We start from the raw sequence: 23,378 nt of genomic DNA, 5'->3' as shown, positions 1-23,378 counted from the left end.
TAAAATCAGGGCACATGTCTGGAAAAACATCACATTCAGCAATCTTCAAAGTATGCTTTTGAGAAGGTTTCTAACCCCACCCTAAAGATTTACAGTTGTTCAAACTGCTGCATGGGGTATGTGTTATATTTCCTGATTATAACAAGGATGGCCAGGAAGGACCTACCCAATTTTTCCCAAATCCTCCTTGAGGATTCAACAGGCCGTATTAGAAAACCTGGAGTTTATTCTGAGTACCCTCAAGAGTTTGGCAAGAAGTGCCACGTTTCCCCTCCAGGGGAAGGAGAAGAGCAAAGTGGTTAAGAGAATTTCTATTATCTTCCTACCGTGGTCCATGGGGTCACAGATGCAGAGAGAGGAACATGAGGACCTGAAGGGGAATATATCAAGTATGGACAGCACCATTTAACATGCTATTGTGGTGTGTTTATGGCTGGAGTCCCGCTGTGGAGGTGCCACAGGGCAAGGTTTGTCTGTAGGGTTCACTGCTGAGTCCCCCAGACCTAAAGAATAGTGCCTGGCCGAGGTGGGTGGATCACCTGAGGTCAGGAGTTCAAGATCAGTCTAACATGGTTAAACTCTGTCTCTACTAAACACAAAAACCTAGCTGGGTGTGGTGGTGCATGCCTGTAATCCCAGCTACTCAGGAGGCTGAGGCAGGAGAATCGCTTGAACCCAGGAGGTGGAAGTTGCAGTGAGCCGAAATCGCACCACTGCACTCCAGCCTGGGCAACAAGAGCGAAACTTCATCTCAAAAATAAACAAATTTAAAAAAAGGAAAAGAAAAGAAAAGAAAAAAAAAGTGCCTGGCACAGAGCAGGCACTGACAATCTTGGTGAATAACAAATGAATATGTTAACTTAGGAATTCACGTGTCAGGATCCCTGTCAGACAGTGTTGCTTCTACCTTTTTGCAACTAAATCGTTCTGGAGGCCAGTGTGAGGAAGCACAGCAGAAGGAATCTGCTGCTCACTGTTCTGTCATAACCTCATGAAGAGAATGCCAAGCAGGAGGGTCCTGAGAGACACTGGCGCTTAACTGGGGTTGGATTCTTAGGAACAGGCAGGAAGAAAGTATCTACTCTATAAAGCAAAGGCCCTCTAGGTGTTGACATGTTGCACAACAGATTTTTACTGAAGGTTTGAGAGAAGTGAGTATTCACTCTGTAAGGTATCTCAACAGGAGCCAGAGGCTCACAGATGGGCTACACAAAGGGGGACCTCTAACATCTTCCCATGTAGGGGAGATTCTATGTGTTACCATCTGGAAACTCAGGAAACTGCTGCCAACCAGAAATCAAATCTCAATGGCTTTGGGGTAGGAGAGATTGAAAGGGGCACTCAGAGTCTGCCCAAGGAGCAGTTGGACCCAGTACGTAACAGGATGAAACCCCTTTGTTAAAAAGGGTCATTCAAAGGCCTGGGGTATGGGGTTGGGGGGGTAAAACACTAGTAGGAAAAGAGCAACTGTTAAGAGCCAGCACAGAGAAAAAAGGTGAATACTAAGCTGGGAAAAGGAGGAGATGAGGACAATCAGCAGTGCCTCTATCTACTGAGAGATGAGAAGGAACCTTAGCCTAGTGACTACAGCCAGAAACTTCAGACAGCTCAAACTGGGGTGAGTGTGGGTGGGAGGGGGTGTGTGTAGACCAACAGAATAGAACATAATGGGCAAAGGGCATGCAGACTTGCAAAGCTTAGGGTGCATGCGACCCCAGACCAGCAGAGTTGCTAGGTCAGTCAGCAGAGGGGAGAATAAAAGGATTCCTGATCTTCCATCTATCTGAATTCCAGTCTATGCCATGCCCTCATATAATGGAAGAAAGACTAGGGATCATTTCCCAAGTCCAGCAGACTAAGCAGCCAACTTTTAGGGTGAGCTGAATTTAAAAGCTTCCTAAAAGCTTGAGTTTGGGCTGAAACATCATGTGACTAAGACAGCCCTGGGATCCCTGAAGAAATCCTGCTAACCCAGGGGGCTTATTTTCACATTCATCTTGGCAAACCGTTTGGCCCCATTTCCTACTTGATGTTTGATTATGTCTAAGGACAAGAAACTCAATTTTTCCAGTTGTGTGGTTCAGCTCTGGAGTTCTTACAGTGAGAAAGTTCTTCCTGTGCTAGGGTCAGACCTATCCCCAAGTACTTTCCCAGGAACCATCAGAGCTGGCAGATGCATGTTTTGTCCATTTTCTATGGGACCCCACTTCAAATACAAGTAGTGCTCTCATGGCAGGTCCCTACCGAGTCTTCTCTTCTCCAGGCTAAATACGTCCAGTTCCTTTAAATACTCCTCGAATGACAGGGTTCTGAGTCCCCCTCACCATCTACTGTCTTCTGAAAGTCATCTATTTGTCTATGTGCCTCTTAAAGTGTAGCGCCTGGAATGGAACACATTTATGTGTTGTTACCTGATAAGCTCATAGTGGAGTGAGACTATGAGTTAGCTCCTTAGGTTACATACTACGTGGTCACATGGAGCTCTGGGGGACACATTATCATACTGCTTAATTGTATTGGGGGTATTCAAAATTGTTAAGTCAAAGTGGGTTCTGGTAGCCTGCCTGCCTGGGTCTACAGTCTGACTTCTCCATTTATTGTCTGATTTCAATAAAAATCTCTAGGCTTCACTTTCCTCATCTGTAAAGTCACTAATAACACCACTTCCCTCCTAGGGTTGAGCATGATATGAAATTATCTCCATTCTAGTAATTATTATACTTAGTATCTCATTTTGTATTATTATTGTGTTATTCCTCCATCCCATGTTTTATACAGGTAGGTCCTCAAGTGGAAGACCTCAGTTACCTGTATCTAACTTCATCCTGCTATATTCTGGTCTCTCTGACCTTTCTAAGTTTTAGGATCCTCTGTTATCTGCTGTCCTTCCCTTCATGGCTAACATCTACACATTTGATAAGTATGCCTTGTCACCTTTTATTTCAGTCACTAATAGAAATGTTCGGCTGGGTGGGGAAAGCCCCGTGGAAATTCACTAGAAGTTTCTCTGCAGGGTGACGGCAATTTACTTGCCAATAGCATATGGATGTAACATACAACTGGTTGTGAATCACTATACTGAAACTCCATCTAGCTCAGTTTTACTGTTTCCGTGCAAACAGATTTGCAGAATTATACAATATCTAGCATATCCTTTGTTGTGACAAAGGAGTAATTCTAACAGCTAATGTTTACTGCATAGACACTGTGTGAAGGCATAACAACTGATATGGTCATGTTATTACCTGAATCTGAACAGATGAAGAGATTGGAGGTTAAATCAGCAGCAGAGCTGGTGTGAACCCAGGCAGCCATGCCCTTTTACTCCCCCAATCCACCAGTACCTATGAGATCAATATGACTGAACTTTCTCTTAGTGAATCCATGATGGCTGTGGGTACAGTTTCCAAACTGCTCAGAAGCCATCTTTTTTTTTTGTATTTTTTTTTAAATTATACTTCAAGTTCTAGGGTACATGTGCACAACGTGCAGGTTTGTTACATATGTATACATGTGCCGTGTTGGTTTGCTGCACCCATTAACTCATCATTTACATTAGGTATTTCTCCTAATGCTATCACCCCCCACCCCACCACCCCACGACAGGCCTTGGTGTTTGATGTTCCCCGCCCTGTGTCCAAGGGTTCTCATTGTTCAATTCGCACCTATGAGTGAGAACATGCAGTGTTTGGTTTTCTGTCCTTGCAATAGTTTGCTCAGAATGATGGTTTCAAGTTTCATCCATGTCCCTACAAAGGACATGAATGCATCCTTTTTTAAGGCTGCATAGTATTCCATGGTGTATATGTGCCACATTTTCTCAATCCAGTCTGTCATTGATGGACATCTGGGTTGGTTCCAAGTCTTTGCTATTGTGAATAGTGCAACAACAAACATACGTGTGCATGTGTCTTTATAGCAGCATGATTTATAATCCTTTGGGGATATACCCAGTAATGGGATCACTGGGTCAAATGGTATTTCTATTTCTAGAGCCTTGAGGAATTGCCACACTGTCTTCCACAATGGTTGAACTAGTTTACACGCCCACCAACAGTGTAAAAGTGTTCCTATTTCTCCACATCCTCTCCAGCACTTGTTGTTTCCTGACTTTTTAATGATTGCCATTCTAACTGGTGTGAGATGGTATCTCATTGTGGTTTTGATTTGCATTTCTCTGATGACCAGAGATGATGAGCATTTTTTCATGTGTCTGTTGGCTGCATAAACGTCTTCTTTTGAAAAGCGTCTGTTCATATCATTTGCCCACTTTTTGATGGGGTTGTTTGATTTTTTTCTTGTAAATTTGTTTAAGTTCTTTGTAGATTCTGGATATTAGCCCTTTGTCAGGTGGGTTGATTGCAAACATTTTCTCCCATTCTGTAGGTTGCCTGTTCACTCTGATGGTAGTTTCTTTTCCTGTGCAGAAGCTCTTTAGTTTAGTTAGATCCCATTTATCTATTTTGGCTTTTGTTGCCATTGCTTTTGGTGTTTTAGTCATGAAGTCCTTGCCCATGCCTATGTCCTGAATGGTACTGCCTAGGTTGTCTTCTAGGGTTTTTTATGGTTTTAGGTCTAACATTTAAGTCTTTAATCCATCTTGAATTAATTTTTGTATAAAGTGTAAGGAAGGGATCCAGTTTCAGCTTTCTACATATGGCTAGCCAGTTTTCCCAGCACCATTTATTAAATAGGGAATCTTTTCCCCCATTTCTTGTTTTTGTCAGGTTTGTCAAAGATCAGATGGTTGTAGGTGTGTGGTGTTATTTCTGAGGGCTCTGTTCTGTTCCACTGGTCTATATCTCTGTTTTGGTACCAGTGCCATGCTGTTTTGGTTACTGCAGCCTTGTAGTATAGTTTGAAGTCAGGTAGCGTGATGCCTCCAGCTTTGTTCTTTGTGCTTAGGATTGTCTTGGCAATGCAGGCTCTTTTTTGGTTCCATATGAACTTTAGATTTTTCCAATTCTGTGAAGAAAGTCAGTGGTAGCTTGATGGGAATGGCATTGAATCTATAAATTACCTTGGGCAGTATGGGCATTTTCATGATATTGATTCTTCCAACCCATGAGCACGGAATATTCTTCCGTTTGTGTCCTCTTTTATTTTGTTGAGCAGTGGTTTGTACTTCTCCTTGAAGAGGTCCTTCACATCCCTTGTAAGTTGGATTCCTAGGTATTTTATTCTCTTTGTAGCAATTGTGAATGGGAATTCACTCATGATTTGGCTGTCTGTTATTGGTGTATAAGAATGCTTGTGATTTTTGCACATTGATTTTGTATGCTGAGACTTTGTTGAAGTTGCTTATCAGCTTAAGGAGATTTTGCGCTGAGACGATGGGGTTTTCTAAATATATAATCATGTCATCTGCAAACAGGGACAATTTGACTTCCTTTTTTCCTAAATGAATACCCTTTATTTCTTTCTCTTGCCTGACTGCCCTGGCCAGAACTTCCATCACTATGTTGAATAGGAGTGGTGAGAGAGGGCATCCCTGTCTTGTGCAACTTTTCAAAGGGAATGCTTCTGGTTTTTGCCCATTCAGTATGATATTGGCTGTGGGTTTGTCATAAATAGCTCTTATTATTTTGAGATACATTCCATCAATATCTGGTTTATTGAGAGTTTTTAGCATAAAAGGCTGTTGAATTTTGTCAAAGGCCTTTCCTGCATCTATTGAGATAATCACATGGTTTTTGTCTTTGGTTCTGTTTATGTGATGGATTATTTTATTGATTTTCGTATGTTGAACCAGCCTTGCACCCCAAGGATGAAGCCCACTTGATCGTGGTGGATAAGCTTTTTGATGTGCTGCTGGATTCAGTTTGCCAGTATTTCATTGAGGATTTTCACATCGATGTTCATCAGGAATATTGGTCTAAAATTTTTTTTCTGTTGTGTCTCTACCAGGCTTTAGTATCAGGTGATGCTGGCCTCATAAAATGAGTTAGGGAAGATTCCCTCTTTTTCTGTTGATTGGAATAGTTTCAGAAGGAATGGTACCAGCTCCTCCTTGTACCTCTGGTAGAATTTGGCTGTGAATCCGTCTGGTCCTGGAGTTTTTTTGGCTGACAGGCTATTAACTATTGCCTCAATTTCAGAGCCTGTTTTTGGTCTATTCAGTGATTCAACTTCTTCCTGGTTTAGTCTTGGGAGGGTGTATGTGTCCAGGAATGTATCCATTTCTTCTAGATTTTCTAGTTTATTTGCATAGAGGTGTTTATAGTATTCTCTGATGGTAGTTTGTATTTCTGTGGGATCAGTGGTGATCTCCCCTTTATCATTTTTTATTGTGTCTATTTGATTCTTCTCTCTTTTCTTATTAGTCTTGCTAGTGGTCTATCAATTTTGTTGATCTTTTCAAAAAACCAGTTCCTGGATTCACTGATTTTTTGAAAGGTTTTCTGTGTCTCTATCTCCTTCAGTTCTGCTCTGATCTTAGTTATTTCTTGCCTTCTGCTAGCTTTTGAATGTGTTTGCTCTTGCTTCTCTAGCTCTTTTGTGATGTTAGGGTGTCAATTTTAGATCTTTCCTGCTTTCTCTTGTGGGCATTTAGTGTTATAAATTTCCCCCTACACACTGCTTTAAATGTGTCCCAGAGATTCCGGTAAGTTGTGTCTTTGTTCTCATTGGTTTCAAAGAACATCTTTATTTCTGCCTTCATTTCGTTATTTACCCAGTAGTCATTCAGGAGCAGGTTGTTCAGTTTCCATGTAGTTGTGTGGTTCTGAGTGGCAGAAACCATCTCTTTAGAAATACTTTCTAGAACCTTATACAGGCACAGTCTGGGGAAGCTACCTTCTTTTATTCTAGAACATTGGAAACATATTTTTGGCTTTCTAATGTCCCTCCCCATCTCCTTAATTCCTCAAAAAAGAAAAATTAACAAATATTTGGCCATCTGGTTTACTATCTCAGTATCCATTTATTCAAGCTATGAATTTTGGACATATTTAGAGCATTTTTTTTTTTTAAACGGAGTCTCACTCCATTGCCCAGGGTGGAGTGCAGTGGCGTGATCTTGGCTCACTGCAACCTGTGCCTCCCAGGTTCAAGGGATTTTTATGCCTCAGCCTCCTGAGTAGCTGAGACTATAGGCACACGCCACCATAACTGACTAATTTTTTGTATTTTCAGTAAAGATGGGGTTTCATCATGTTGGCCAGGCTGGTCTCAAACTCCTGACCTCAGGTGATCCACCTACCTCAGCCTCCCAAAGTGCTGAGATTACAGGTGTGAGCCACTGCGCCTGGCCCAGAGCAGTTCTAATTTCCTTTAAAGACTCAGCACCTGTTCCAGGGCTATGGATTAGCCACACGTTTGGAAATTTTTGTGTGCAAAGCATGTTTTCTGGGAGGGCGCTCTTGCCACATTCTCAAAGGAAAGCATGAACCATAGATCTATTCTCCTTTTCCATTGTAAGAATATGCTCTGCAAACAGGAGACTAGCAGCAAGACAGGAGAGGAGCAGCAACGTGTCCCTCCTTGTCAGCGCCTCTGGTGTGCAGCTGTAAGGCTGTTTCTGCTGGTCTTCCTTTCTTCCCTGACTGGAGTTTTTTTCAGGGAGGAGTAGGAAGGTGACTTCCGCCTGTCTGCTAGTTTAGCCACCCTGAGATTATGAGGGGAGGTCTGTCCTCTCTTTCACGTGTTGTCTTGGCTGTAGACTCTGCTTAATTTTGTTTCTTGGAGAACCCTCTTTTGGGGGGCCTCTCCTCTCAGCTCCTTCCTTTCCATGCAATCAGGAGCACCTGAGATGCACAGTCTAGGCCAGCTCCCCAGTGCTCTCTCTTCCAGAGCTCACCCTTAGGACACTACCTTGTTTTACGAAGCTTCCTCTTTATCAAGTAGGGGTGACCTGCTTGGCTGCCCAGTCTCCCTCTCTGGCCACCATGACCTGACAGGGCTGCTTTACCCATGGCGATCCATCACTGCCATTTTCTCCTTGGTGAGAATTATCAAAAGAAGTAACCCTAACTGAAATGAAATTATCAGCCAGGCCAGACAAGACTCACTGCAAATCTCATTTCCAGCACGTAGTCAGTACATCTCTCTCACCTCTGAACCACCTTTGCCATCTGTGCCAGAAGCACGTCAACCACATCCTGATGGGGTCAGGGGTCTTGCTGCATTCTCCCACACCACTGCTGCTAAATCCTCTTCCTTCGCCCTCCTGTGCCCAGAGTACTGCCACCCTCAGGCTCCTGGCTGTCCTTCCACACAGGGGAATCTCTCCTTGACACATGGTGCTGCTACACCGCCCTTCATGGCGGGTCTGCTACTTCTGAATGGGGCATACCCTTCCACCGATGCATTATGAGCATGAGTCCTAGCCCACCAACTGTGGCGAAACCTAAGACATCATACTGACCACTCTGTGTTATAATCTCAAATTCATTTTGTTTTGCTTTGTACACCTACATACAAATATCTGGGGCCTCACCTGAGGCTTTCGACTCCCTCTTTAAGAGTTTTGGGAAATAAATTCCTGGGGAGCTCTCACACTATGACCTGATTCTCATTCAATAAATCCCTGGGGGCCTTATGACCTGATTCTCATTCAAGGTAAAACCCTAATGATCAGGTCCCCAGGTTTCATCCTATCTTTAGGGCATTCATTCACTCTGAGGTGGGACATATTTCACCCAGAGACCAAAGTGTGTGCTCATTATTTCAGGGGCTTTTCATAATCATGAAACTGAACCCTCACAAGAAAGGTGGCCACTTCTCACTGTGATAGTGTTCGTGGTTTCTGAGCATGGTTGTCTGCATATCAGTATGCTAAATACTGGTGTGTGTGTGTATATATATATATTCTTTGGTTTATGTATATATGTGTGTGTGTGTGTATATATATATATACATACTTTTTTTTTTTTTTTTTTTGAGATGGAGTTTCGCTTTTGTTGCCTAGGCTGGAGTGCAATGGTGTGATTCTCGGCTCACCACAACCTCCGTCTCCCGGGTTCAAGCGATTCTCCTGCCTCAGCCTCCTGAGTAGCTGGGATTACAGGCATGTGCCACCACACCCGGCTAATTTTATATTTTTAGTAGAGACGGGGTTTCTCCACGTTGGTCAGGCTGGTCTCGAACTCCTGACCTCAGGTGATCCGCCCGCCTCAGCCTCCTAAAGTTCTGGGATTACAGGCACGAGCCACTGCGCCTGGCAAGTACTGGTTTATATTAAAACAGCTCTAAATATTTACTCATAAAGTTAGGCAATTTATATAAGGGAATGTAATCTACAAAGGCTTGCTCTCATTGTAAAAGACTCCTGCTTTATTCATAGATTGTAAACAGCACAGAACCTTGTAACTCAAAACAAGAATCTGCATGTTGTACAGTGCTGTCGCATCATGTATGTATTTAATTTATACAAATATACACCAAGGGAGGAAAGGTAGATGGGGGAGTGGGGAAGATACATTCTGATTTGAATAGTGTAGGTGATTCTGTCCATGCTCTACATTTAATAGACATGATCCAGTGTGAGCAGAGATGGGAGAGGTGAATCCACTGTTTCCTCGGGCCTGTCCACAATGTGAGTATCTCTGTCCTGAATGTGGTCCTAATATTTCATGAAGTGTATATTCCAAATTAACATAAACCTGAACAGAAGCCAACTACTTCATTTGGTGCTTAACCAAAGAAACTGCTGCACAATGTTTCAACACAGGTAAAACCCGGTTGTTACGTATGCTATACAGTATGCCATACTTAATTATAATTTAACAGCAAAGTAAAATTTTGACCACACAGGACTTCTGTCTTTTAGATAGACTTTAGAATCTAACTTTTCCACCCTTTTAAAGCTGTGACTTTACTGCATATACCTCTATCACACAAACACATATAAAATATATCTTTCTCTTCCCACTAGAGGGCAGCCACGTGTAGATTTAGGAGGGCAATGAAGGTTTAGAAAAGCAGCACAGCTCTGACTTTCAAGGATATTTAGAATTCCACAGTTTTTATGTTACCTTGAATGTGGCAAATGCATCTGAAGCTATGTCAAATGTTGACATTTCGACATATCTGAAGAAATCATAAAACTGTTCCGACCACAAAATGATTTTTGCAAGTGGTTCATGTCTGATGCATTCTCTTAACATTATTCCACAATTTAGGGCTATTTCTGGAGATTCATACCTGCAAAAACAAAAAACCAAACAAAAAAACCAAACATGATTGTTCTTTCAAAACGCTAACACTGAACAGTTCAAACTTTCAGGGCAGAGAAAGTTTTCAGACATGTATCCTAACTAAATGATCATCGCAGATTACAGAAGGTATTTCTGTCGGAGCAGAGCATGTGCTCAGGTAAACTGACTCCAGAGTGCAAACACGCACTAATTGGTGATGACCGCCTTAAACCAAAGAAAAATAGCCATACGAGTGACTGTGTGACTAAAGGTTCATTATTTAAGCTGAAAGATTTCAAGAGAAGTATTTTGGGTCATACCACTCCATACAGGGGTTAGCTTTTACAGATGGTGCTCTTGACACTCAGAAAAACCAAAAGCTAAATCAAAAAACAGAAAACAAAATATTTCCCCAAATTCAGAATATCTAAATAGGTCTATAAATATATAGAATTTATACCTTGTTGTTTCAATTCAATACTCAAGATAGTACTTGGAGACTCTCAGCCACATGTAAACACTACCAAGCTGATAAGCCTCCTCCTGAGGACTTCACAAAGTGTCCCCATCAGAGAGCCCAGAGGCCACAGAGCAGGCAGCCCCGCCCATCAGCTCTCCGCAGGAAGCCTTCTCTATGTTCATCTCCATGTCTCTGGCTTCTTCCTTCCCTGCCATTACAGAGACACCTCTCAGCCAAGCAAGAGGCATTTCCCCTTCAGATGTGCACAAGCCCTCTGACTGGACTCTTCTGCCCCCTCAAACACATCGCTCTCTTCTATTTCCTCTCAAGCTGCATGCACTGGCTTTCTTTCCACTTCACATTCTCCTCTAGTCATATTCCATTTCCCAACACACTAGTGAAATAACGGGCCAGCAAAGATTCCCTCTTGGCTAAATAGTCTTCTACTCAAGTGTCCTGACAGTGCTATAAAAAACCAAACCAAAATAAAACCTTTCACGTTCTCCTTTCTATCTCTCTGACTGTTCCTATTTCTTGCCTGGCTGAGGTCTTTACCTGTTGCCTACAACCTGCTAATGAAAGTCCATACAATCTCATGGCTCCCACCATGACTACTAACCCCACCTCCCCGTCTACTCCTGAATTAGTTAGGCATTTTCTGTTGCCTCTGGACAAGTTCCGTTAAAGGGCTACCATAAACTCAACGTGTCTCAAATCAAATCTCATCCCCCTCCATAAAATCACCCCCACCCCCTGCTTCCTCATTTCTATAATTTGGCATCATTATTTTGTTTCAGTTACCCAGTTCTAAACCAGGTCTAACAGAAATTTCCATGTTCTGTATCTGTGCTGTTCATTATGGTGAGATTGGCCAGATATAGCTACTGAGCACCTGAAATTTGTCTAGTGTGACTGTGGGGTTGAATCGTAAATATTACTTAATTTCAATTAATTACATGTGGTTAGCAGCTACTATATTGGACAGCCCAGTTCTGAACCTTTCCTTCTTTACTCCAAATCTTCCCACCTTCAATGTCAGGCTTTAAAAGCCTTCAAAGGCTTTTAAAAATATTTCTCTGATTATCTTAGTTTCATTTCCTTTTATCCATTCCCACTGCTACATTAATTCATACCTGGACAATTGGAAATGATTCCTAGCCAGCACCTTTGTTCAAGCTCTGTCATAATAAATCTACCCAACACACAAGTGTATCAACAGCATTTCCAGCTTGGGAGCTTAAAATGATTTCTTCTAGCTAATCAAATAAAGACAAACTTCTGGACTTAACTGTCCAGTCTTCCCCTCATTAGATCTCCTGTTCTAGCACAATGTCACCTCCCACCCGGCCATACAACTTTCAAATACTCTCCTTATTGCTGCCAATCATGTTATGTTCATTCCTGCCCCTATACCTTTGTTCCCAGTCATATGCCATTAGGATGCCTTCTCTCTCTTTTCTGTCTATGTAAATTCTAAACTACTAGAAACTCCCATCTTAAGTCCTATTCCTTTTATCAACCCTTGCCTTATTAACCCAAACCACATTTTATCCTCTGAAATCCTGTAGTACTCATTTGTTATCTAGTAGTGGTGTCCTCTTACACATCATAGATCCTCAACAAGATAAAACCACACTCCTTGGCATCAGTGGAGACATGCAGCTAGAATGTTGACCGGCTCTTACTTGATGGAAATATCTGCTCACAAAATGGCTCATCATACAATTCATCTTTGCTGAGCTTTAGCAGGCAGGAAAGACAAGGGTAAGACAGTTTGGTACAAGTTGAACAGGTTTTGATGGAGGCTTGTCAAGCTTGTCTAAATGATTAAACCATAAACCAGTAAATACAAGGCAAACAGTTATGCTGTATAACCTGTGAGCACTAGAGTGAAAAGCATATTAACATGTAAATTGCCAGCAAAAAAAATTGCCTCCAAATGTAGTCTAACACTAGCAATACAACTTCAAATGCATGCTAATATTAGCAGCATGGCCCCCCAAATAAATATCTAACATAGAAGTACCTACAGCCTAAGAAGATAATCACACTGTATGGAAGCAGTCTAAATTAATTAACAAAAGTACAAAAATCTTAAAATGCAGTTCACAGCGCTCCTTGAAGAAACGGCTGTTTCCAGGTCTGGCAGGACTTGTACAAAATGAGTAAGATGGTCATCCTACGCAAGAAAGCAAGGAAGCAATCACAGACTGATGGGGTCTGGCCAAAAGAACACAGAAGGCAACTTGAAGGAGCTCCCAAGGGCTAAAGATGGGGTAATTTGGACACAAGAGAGTAATGACTGGAATGGACTGAGACATATCAAATATAATCTTTAAAAAGACAAAAACGTGAGTTTATAATGATCCTTAAAACAACTCAATACTTATCTAAGGAAGTGGTCAGGTCACCAACTGATTATACTAAAAAATAATACCTGATCATACTTAAAAATGAGACTATTTTGGGATAACTAAGTCATCAAGGAAGAAGGGTTCTTCTTTATAGAAACAATTTAATTATATGAAGAAGAAATAACAGAATCAGGAAACTGCCATTCCGAATCTAGGCAATGATTCTCAATGGAAACTAAAACCAGGAGGTGAAAGGTCAATGAGAATTTTGTAATGGACAGATTACAGACTGAGAACACCTGCATCCACCGGTCAATCCGAACATCACCAGAAATGAGATAACCAGTGCCACTCAGTATGAAGCAACACAGCACCATCCATGAACTTTTGTCCCCCTCAAAGTGAATCTGAATCTAATAAAAAAAGCCAGATCTAACTATCCACCACTTAAATCACTAGTGGATAGTGGAACATGTTACAGAAGCAACAGGAATGCCAACTCTAAGATATATGATTTTTCTACAAAACAAACAATCCAGGCTTCAACAAAGAAATGGCATAATATTAACTATTATAGATTAAAAGAGAGCTCAGAGTTATATTAACCAAATTCAGTTTGTGGGCCTTGTTTGGAACTTTTTTTTTGGAGACCAAGTCTTGCTCCGTCACCCAGGCTAAAGTGCAGTGGCGTAATCTTGGCTCACTGCAACCTCCACCTCCTGGGTTCAAGCTATTCTTGTGCCTCAGCCTCCCGAATAGCTGGGATTACAGGTGTGTGCCACCACACCTGGCTAATTTTTTTATTTTTAGTAGAGGCGAGGTTTCACCATGTTGCCCAGGCTGGTCTGAAACTCCTGGACTCAAGTGATCCACCCGCTTTGGCCTCCCAAATGCTGGTATTACAGGTGTGAGCCACCATGTCCGGCCTGGAAGTAATATTAAATAAACTAACTGTAAAATGCCATTTTTGTGAAAATTGAGGAAAACTGCAAATTGGGCATTAGCCATTAGGTGCAAATGGTATCATAGCTGTGTTATACTGTGTCTTGTACTGTGTACTAGGGATGCATACTGAGGTGATGTCATGTGTCAGAGGAAAAAGGGGGCAAGGACTAGAGGAACAAGAATGACAGAACATTCATAACTGTTGAAGCTGGGTTTAGGGTAGGAACCGGTATGTTACATATTCCCTCTAGTTGTACGTACATTTTTCACAACAAAGGAGGTGGGCGGGGGCTTCTGGTAGATCCACCAGTTGCATTCTCCATGCTACTTCCTGGCTGGAAGTGTCTGCTCTGGCCAGCACAGGTGAGAGCTCTAAACTGTAAATTGTATCTCAAAAGTCTTTCTTTACATGCCATTTAACAACATTCATATCATGCCTCTGATTACTCTGAAGTGAAAAATGTCAGCAGAGTTAACTAATGTATTGATTTTAATAATCCTTGGTTTCTATGGAAAAGGAAATATGGGCTTTAAAAGCACACAAAGGCACCTGAAAGCTGCTCTAAGATCACCAAAATTTCACACTACTCACTACATGTTTATACATACAACTCTGAATTGATACAACAAAAAATTAGATGCCAAAAGTTCTGTATCCCAAATCTGAAGAAGTAACACAGATGGTTAGAAATAGAAAGAGGGAAACAGAATGCTGGCGTGCAACACAGGCACTGACTCACACTTTGTCTAAACAAGTTTGAACTTGGGGGAAGTGTTATTAAACCGCAGAGACGTGAATCAGACTGAGGCAAGCTATAAAGCCAGGAGGAGTAGAGCAAGCTGATTCACACCAACAGTCATGCCAGGAACATGCCTGCCCAGCAACTTAATAGAACAGACCACCACCAATGCTGGGACAAACAGATGCACACCATACCCGGGGCTGGCACACAACTCTGGTGTGAAACTGCAGGAGGTTATCTTGCCAGTCAATGAGGCTCGGGGATGAGGGAGAAGGGCATTTGGTTCTATGGTTCGGTTTTCAGGCTTTTTTAAACTGACAAGACTACCCAAACATTAATGTCTGCTTAGACCAGTAGTAATTTCAGGAAGATGCACTGTGAATTACCAAATTATATGGATTAGTAAGTGGACACAGAGAGGTAAAAATCAAAGGACACTACTTCATAAACATGTACTTTGCTGACTCAACAAAGTAAAGCTGTAGAGAATCCATGCTCCATTTAAGAGGCAGCTTTTACTGCCTTACAGCATGCGTATTATGTCCAAAGGAGATGTCTTTCAATATATAACTTAACTGATACTTAAATGAAATTCAACTTTTTTAAATCCTAGAGAACAGAAATAAGACCACAGAGAGTTATTATTTTTTCCTTCAGTCATGCTGGATTTGTGAATTTAAAAGCTCAGAATTCACCTAATTTTAAATTCCCACCTGTAGGGCATTTTCAAATTCAATTTAGCTCACAGGTTGAATTTCAAGGAGGGAAATGTGTTCAAAATCTATGGAAAAATTATCTAACTACAGAGAAAATGCTTCCCACATTCAGCATCCTGTTTTTTTCCCCAAGGCAACCTTTCCTTTATGTTCAACTGAGAATACAAATTTTATTACATTGTACATACCCTTTCAATAACATGAACAAAATATTCTGTTGGGTGCAGATGTATTCAACAGTAGGAGTTCTCGTACCAATTTGTCTTCTGAGAATATTGTTGAAAATTTGAGCCACGTCTTTTTTGCCCTATTAGGAATACAATCATTAACATATTTTCCTGACTAAACATCAAAATGCCCACTCACCCTCCCAAATGAACTCGAATAAGGCCATTGTACTTATTGTTATGACTGAATATCTGACTTCAACACATTCATAGACATTAAATTATCTCTTCATTTGTAATTCCAAATTGTAAGTTTACTAGTGTACTATTTTTAACATGAACAATGTGTTGACAAAAACAACAATGGGTTGACTATATTCCACATATAATTTCCACCATTTCTAAGTCTCAGGATCATGCAGACTCTGATATGAGAAACAAAAGCCTGCAATATGTTAACAATCTAAGGGATCTGAATTCCACCCAAATGGAACAAGCAGCTTCAAATAAGATGCTTACATTGGGAACACTATATGTGCTTTCCTTTCACAGTGATGGAAGGAGAGGAAAATATACTCTGCCGCTATATTAAAAATGGAGTAATTCTGTATGAAGCTGGGCTTTAATGGAAAGTAGAACCATCTTCCAATTAAACTAGGCCTGTTTAGGGAAGACTTTATATAGATTAATAATGAAGGTGCTAAGTATCACATGATACAGTAGTTCAGAGATTAGAACTTCATTACACTACTGTACAAAACAGACAGATCTTTCCAGTGAATCTTACAATCAGAAAGCTGCACAAGAAATCAACAAATGGAGAACTGGACTCCAAGTGGCATTTCTGAACAGCCACTTGTTACAAGGCTAACAAGCCCATAGGAGAGTGAGTGAAATGCTAGCTTTCCAGGGTATACCTAAAGCGCAAACAGAGAGATTATCCTGGGCCCCGCACTAGCTCAGGAGCAGTAATGGCAATCTCTAAGAACCAGCCTTAAGGGCACACTTTTCTTTTAAGTTGATGTCTTCAAAGTTCCACATAAATATTAAATTCAGTGTCCAGGTCGCGTGGAGGCAGACAAAGGAGAAGGAACCTAGATGTTCCACTACATCCCCAACTTTGCAGAGGAAATAAAAATTGTTGCTGTTGGAATTTGATACATTATTAAAAATACATGAAATCAGCTATAAAATGGAAACGTTGCAGTTCTATCTGCTCTACAGTAGGGCAGAAATAAAATTTTACTTTATTTTATTATCAGTATTATACTCAACTTATGAACCATACCCTCTCATACTTTTCCAAAATTTAATCTGGCTATACGTCTGTCATTTTCTCCTCTGGAACATGTACCTGTCTTTCAAGCACCTGTACAGACATCCACTCACTCAGGCTGACAAACACTGGGGCTTAAAACAAAGCACACTGATGACAAAGAGTTAAAGAGGCATGGCCACGCCACAGCGCTTCATTAGCTTCATTACCATATATGCATCACAAATATTCAGATGGTATCTAGGATTATTATTCTCAGTGTTAAATCCACTAAATATTTAACATAGCATGATCCAACTGTATTAACTTGGGCAACAATGTCAAATGCCTACCAGGGCTGGGCAGGAGATGCAAATGGGCCCTGAGACAGGAGGAGCAAGCTGTGCCATCTACAGCAAACCCAGGTGTAGATGCCCTGTGATGCTACTCTGCTCTAGCTGAAGGGCCAAGTAGGACTATATACCCAATATTGCTAGAATCAAGTTTTTCAAGAGAAGCCAGAAATTCAGACCGTGTATAGATGTCCTGTCACTTAAATGTTATACTAATTTAAAATTTAAAAGCAGTGCTAAGCAAACAAAACACATGGTCTCTGACTGTAATGAATTAACAGGTAACGAAGACATAACTGGATGTTCTCTTAAGATTGTATCTTCCTCTGAAATTCTAACATTCTATAGCCGTCTTTAGATTGTTTATTCCTTGAAAGTCAAGGGCCAGTGAATTATTAGAGCACTAGAGTGCTCTAATGAGCAGTTGTTTTTTAAAACAACCTAAATGAAAGGGCAATGAATATGTAAGAAACTCCATGTCCAATGTGATGAAACAGGGAAGAACCCTGTCCCAAGCCTGAAACACTCCTGGGTTCCTGCCTTTGCTCTGCTCATCAGGCAGGCAGCCCAGGCATGCTGACAGAGGTCAGTAACCCTGAGCCAAGAGCCCAACAGGAATCTCACGATGTTCCAAAAGAGAGAACGTATGGAAAAGAATTATGCACAGGGTACAGTTTTTTAAAAATAAGAAACTGATTTCTTACCTCAAAGTCAATGAGCTGTAAATCAGCTACCAGGGTGCTAAGGAGCCCACTATTATAGAGTTCTTGAGCAAGCTGAGCTACTGCTTCTGTCTGAGGCTCTTTTTCATTTGTGCCATACAGAATTTCTTTCATGGCAACCAGATTTTTGGAAACTTCTTCTGTAGCCTAATTTTAGAGAGAGGAGTTGGGGAAGAGGAGAAAAAACAATTCATTTTAACAAACATCTAACACGTCAAAATTTGTCAAATCACCTCTCTATATTACAGACCCATGGACCTATGAACAAGAAGCAAAGTGGGCAAGCTCCATCCTTGCCCTCAGGAGCTGGACGCTATGTATGCGTGCACATGGGGACCAACATGCATACACCACAGGAAGGCCAGCATGTGCACAACACAGACACCCAAACACTGAAAATCACGTTTATGCATGGCAGAAACAAAACAGGGAGAAAGGTTCACTTCCTCAAGTGGAAGGGAAACATCACCAAAGAGGCAACTGGGCTGATCCCCAAGAATGAAGAGATTCTGACAAGCAAGTATGGAGGATAAAGAATGGCATGAGCTAGGGATGAGCGAGAAGGGAAAGTACCAGTCCTATTACAGAAAATGTGTGGAGGAAATGAGAGAGCTGAAAATGGGTGAGTGCAAAGCTAAGGGGTTAGTGATACATATAAAGTCACTAAAGAGCTTCTACTGCTCGAGATAGAGAAGGGCCAGATTTACCTTTCCCCATGAAAAAGACTAATGAGTAGGATTAGATACATAAAACGACTTTTTTTTTTTTTTTATCAGACAGGGTCTTGTGCTGTCGCCCAGGCCTGGAGTGCAGTGGTGGGATCACAGCTCACTGCAGACTCAACTTCCTGGATTTAAGCGATCCTCCTGTCTTAGCCTCCTGGGTAGCTGGGTTTCCCACAGGTGTGTGCCACCATGCCAGGCCGATTTTTGTATTTTTAGTAGAGATGGGGTTTTGCCATCTTGCTCAGGCTGGTCTCAAACTCCTGGGCTCAAGCAATCTGCCCAACTTGTGCTGGGATTACAGGTGTGAGCCACTGTGCCTGGCCAAAACAATGACTTTTAAACAGTGGACTTCAGGCAGTACAGGACAGTGATCCCTGAGAGAAGGAAACAAATGAGGGGAACTTCATTACCCTACCTTCTTGCTAGCCACAGCACAAGGAGGGGGGAGCCAGCCAGAAGAAGTGTTCTCCATTAGTTGAAGAGGCAGAGCTGGCAACCCAGGGAGGCCAAGAAGACTAGAGTTTACAACAGGGCAGAGTGGCAGAGAGGAAAGAGCTGCCCAGAAAGAGCATGGCAGAGACCTGCAGAGCCCACTCATGTCTTCAACTGAGTACTGACAACCACACGTGGGTAAGGAAAGTAGCCAAGGCTAGGAACCAGAACCTTGGAGCTCACATGGGGCTGGAAATAGCTCCCGTTTCCTACCAGCCTAATGGAAAACCTCATATTCACTAGTCATCAAGCAAAGTACTCAGGGGGTTTTGCCTCAGTAGGCATACAAAATTAATCCTAGGCCAAACTCTGATCTGGTCCTGCCCAACAAAGCTTAACAGCAATCCTGGAAAGGACCAAAACCGGAAAACACGACTAATAATAAGAACTAATCAACAGAAACAGCTGTGGAAATGGCACAGATGGCAGAATTAACAAGGACATTAAGATAGTTACTCAATAAGGACATTAAAATAGTTACTACAACTACAAATAGTTATCTATCACTAACACGTACCATGTTAAGTAGAGGAATGAAAGGCATAAAAAACACCTGAATGAAACACTTAGAAATAAAACTACAAGGTCTAAGATAAAAATTATACCAGATGAGATTAACAGCAGATTAGACAGTAGATAAGAATAGGTTAGTAAACACAGACAGCCTAAAAACTATCTAAAATGAAACTTGGGGGGAAAAAGGGACATCTCATTAGTCAGCTAGGGGATAACTTTAAGCAATCTCACAGATGTGTAACTGCAGCCCCCAAAGGAGGTGGAAGGGCAGACAAAATATTTGAAGACATAACGGACGAATGTTTTCCAAATTTAATAAAAACTGTAATTCCATAAAGCCAAAACAATGAAAAATCCCAAGCATGAGAAACAAGAAGACAATATCAAGGCATAGAGTAATCAAATTGCTTAAATTCAGTGATAAAGAAAGAATCTTAAAAGTAGCCAGAGGGAAAAAATATTATGGACAAAGAATCAAAGAATGACAACAGACTTCTTGACAGGAATGATGCAAGTCAAAAGATAGTGGAGGAACATTGTTAAAATACTGAAAAACACAACCAAATTGTCATTCTAAAATTTTATACCACAGCAAAAATACCTTTCAAAAACAAAGGCAAAATCGTTTTTGAGACACAGAAAAGTAGAAATATTTCACCACCAGAAGACTTGTACTTTGTGAAATATTTAAGGAAGTCCTACTAGCCGAAGAAAAAGGATTCTTCACAAAGGAATGAAAAGCAACAAAGATAGTATTAAACAAAATTTTCCCTTTTATTTAAAAGAGAATTGGCTCTTTAAAGCAAAAATAACAATGTATTCTGGGGTTATAACATATGTAGAACAAAAAATACAGCAACAATAGCTCAAAGAGGTGTAATGGAGGTATATAGGTATACTGTTGTCAGGTTCTTATAATAACTGAAGTAGTATATTTCCTGAAGATAGACTATAGTAAGTTAAAGGTGTATACTATAAGCCCTAAAGCAACCACTTAAAAAAAAAAGAACAACCCAAAAACAAAATCAAAGATTTACAGCTAATAAACCAACAAAGGAGACCCAAGTAGAGTATTAAAGAGACATAACATAAAGGCTATAAAAACTTACAAAAAGTGAAGCATTTATGATCAGAAGTATACTTCAAGGAGATTACTTTGCACAGATTCACAAAACCTCGGCATTTAGCAGTACTTAGAGGATCATATAGTCTCATGGTATTCAGTTATGTAACCTTCTAACCTTCCTACCAATCACATGACTTTACCTTAAATATTTCCAGTGTCCAGTAATGCAGGATTAGCTGAATTCAGAATCAGATAGCTGTTAGACAAATTTACGAGACAAACATTGCTTCATTACACTGTCTACTGGCCCTGGGTTTGTAGTGCAGATCAGGCAATATTTTAACTTCTCTTCCACATAAATCTCTTGAGGGCAGCCTGCGTATCTTCCCTAAATTGTCATCTTCTCCAGAAAACCCCCCAACAGGTTCTTTGATTAACCTCCTAAGAAAGGCAGAGTTAACATTCAGCCCTATCCAGAATGGTACAATGCAGAAGACACCAGACCATCACTTCTCCCTTACAAATGTTAGTGCAGCCCAAGGCTGCCTTCTAAGAATCTTTGCAATTATATTGCATAATTGACTCAGACAGAGCTTACAGTGAACAAAACGTCTCTGGCTTTCACAGGTACTGCTTGGTAAAGACAGGTCTTTCCAAATGTTATTCTTAAACTGAGGTGAATGACACTGCAATGAAGACTTTAATTTTTCTATTTAATTTAATCTCATCAGCCCATCATTCAAGATTATGGCAGTAACTCTGGATTCTGATGGACATCCAATGTATTAGCTAAATGCTCTCACATACATATGAAAATCTCATATGTGTGTCTCCCATGACCTGCCTCAATCATTGACTAAAATGCTGGAAAGGAATGACGCATGAATAGAGCCCATCATGTCTTTGAATCATCATGCTCCTTTCAGTAATGATCTACTACAAATCTTGGAGCAGGGCTGCTCAGTCATGTACATATGCAACAATTTCCAAGTTATATTCAAAAGGTTTTTTTTGTCAAATACCTTGATAAAATTAAATTATACTATTTCTTCCCTATTTCCTGACCATGAGAAAATGAAGTTATTTGGTCTGACCTTTTTACTATACCTACACTAATATCTACTGACTACGACGTTCTTTTCTAAATGCTTGTAAGTCATCCTCCTAATAATCCCATTATGAAACCATACTCAGTATCAATGCTAAGCCGAGTCTACCTTTTCCAGCCTGCTGTTACTACTTCATTATTGGTAATGCCTTGGAGATCTCTGATGGTAGTTCATCATCCCATATGCAAATTCAGTAACCCAGAATGTAATTTTTCTGGGCCAAGAGAAAATCATTTAGCAATAGTAGGTGTTCTCTTACAATGTATCTGCATGTATTGCGTTTTCCACTCCATTTTACTATCTCTATTCTTCAGATAATTCTTTTTGACAGGAAGAATCTGATACCTAATAGGTTTTGTGAATGCATTATCTATTGATTCTACGCCAGGGACCCTAAGTAGGAGGCCTCAGCCTCCTTTGCTTCTCTGGTTAGATCAAAGTTTTAAAGCTTTTAACAATTTTTCATGTATCTCAGTTTATACTTTTCTTTGAAATCATTTTATGATTTTTAAATTTGAATTCAGACCATATTCTATTCTGACAGCAAAAGATGAATAAGAAAGAAGGGAGGTGAATAACTAAAGGGTACTGGTTTGTGAGGTGACAAAATGTCCTAAAATTGACTGTGGTTATGGTTACACATATTTGTGAATAAACCAAAACCACTGAATTGTACCCTTCAAATGGGTGAACTATACAGCATGTAAATTATATCTCAATAAAGCTGTTGCCCCCATCCCCACCCCCCTCCCCCCCCAAAAAAAAGGAAGGAAAGAGAGAGGCAGGAACATAATTAGAAAGCTATTTATGGCTGGGTGCAGTGGCCCACGCCTGTGATCCTAGCACTCTGGGAGGCTGCAGCAGGTGGATCACTTGAGCCCAGGAATTTGAGACCAGCCTGGGCAACACTGTGAGACTCCATCTCTCTCTCTTTTTTTTTTTTTTTTTTTTTTTTTTGAGACAGAGTCTCGCTCTGTCTCACCCAGGCTGGAGTGCAGTGGTGCAATCTCGGCTCACTGCAAGTTCCGCCTCCTGGGTTCACGCCATTCTCCTGCCTCAGCCTCCCGAGTAGCTCGGACTACAGGTGCCCACCACCACACCCGGCTAATTTTTTGTATTTTTAGTAGAGACGGGGTTTCACCGTGTTAGCCAGGATGGTCTCGATCTCCTGACCTCGTGATCTGCCTGCCTCGGCCTCCCAAAGTGCTGGAATTACAGGTGTGAGCCACCGCGCCCAGCCGAGACTCCATCTCTTAAAAAAAAAACAAAAGTTAGTTAGCTGAGTGTGGTGGCATGCACCTATAGTCTCAGCTACTCAGGAGGCTGAGGCTGCAGTGAGTTATGATCGCACCACTACACTCCAGCCTGGGTGACAGAGCGAGACCCTGTCTCAAAAAAAAAAAAAAAAGAGAGAGAGAGAAAGAAAGCTATTTGTTGTACTTCTGAATTGAATGGCACTGTGGACTCTGTATAAAGCCCCCTTCTCTTTCAGAAGGAATTCCCTCACCAGCTGATACTGCACCTGCCACCTACATTAATCCTCACCTGCTTTTGGATCTCCCCACCCCATGCCTTCTTAGGAACTCACCCTGCCTGTTACCTCATCTCCTCCTCACAGA

At 41.1% G+C, this 23,378-nt stretch overlaps 1 protein-coding gene across 1 annotated transcript in view; it reads right to left on the bottom strand.

Moving 5' to 3' along the window:
* CAB39 (calcium binding protein 39) overlaps positions 1 to 23,378 on the bottom strand; it is a 61,036-nt gene that overhangs the window by 12,169 nt on the left and 25,489 nt on the right. The window contains exons 2-4 of the mRNA XM_055290928.2: positions 17,834 to 17,998; positions 15,543 to 15,661; positions 9,975 to 10,143 (exon numbers count right to left, since the gene is read on the bottom strand). Coding sequence (XP_055146903.1) covers positions 9,975 to 10,143; positions 15,543 to 15,661; positions 17,834 to 17,998 — 453 coding nt within the window. The remainder of the gene's footprint in view (positions 1 to 9,974; positions 10,144 to 15,542; positions 15,662 to 17,833; positions 17,999 to 23,378) is intronic.

Source organism: Symphalangus syndactylus, chromosome 8, assembly GCF_028878055.3.
Source record: "Symphalangus syndactylus isolate Jambi chromosome 8, NHGRI_mSymSyn1-v2.1_pri, whole genome shotgun sequence".
Classification (NCBI taxonomy): domain Eukaryota; kingdom Metazoa; phylum Chordata; class Mammalia; order Primates; family Hylobatidae; genus Symphalangus; species Symphalangus syndactylus.
This window is presented reverse-complemented; position numbering and strand designations above follow the sequence as displayed.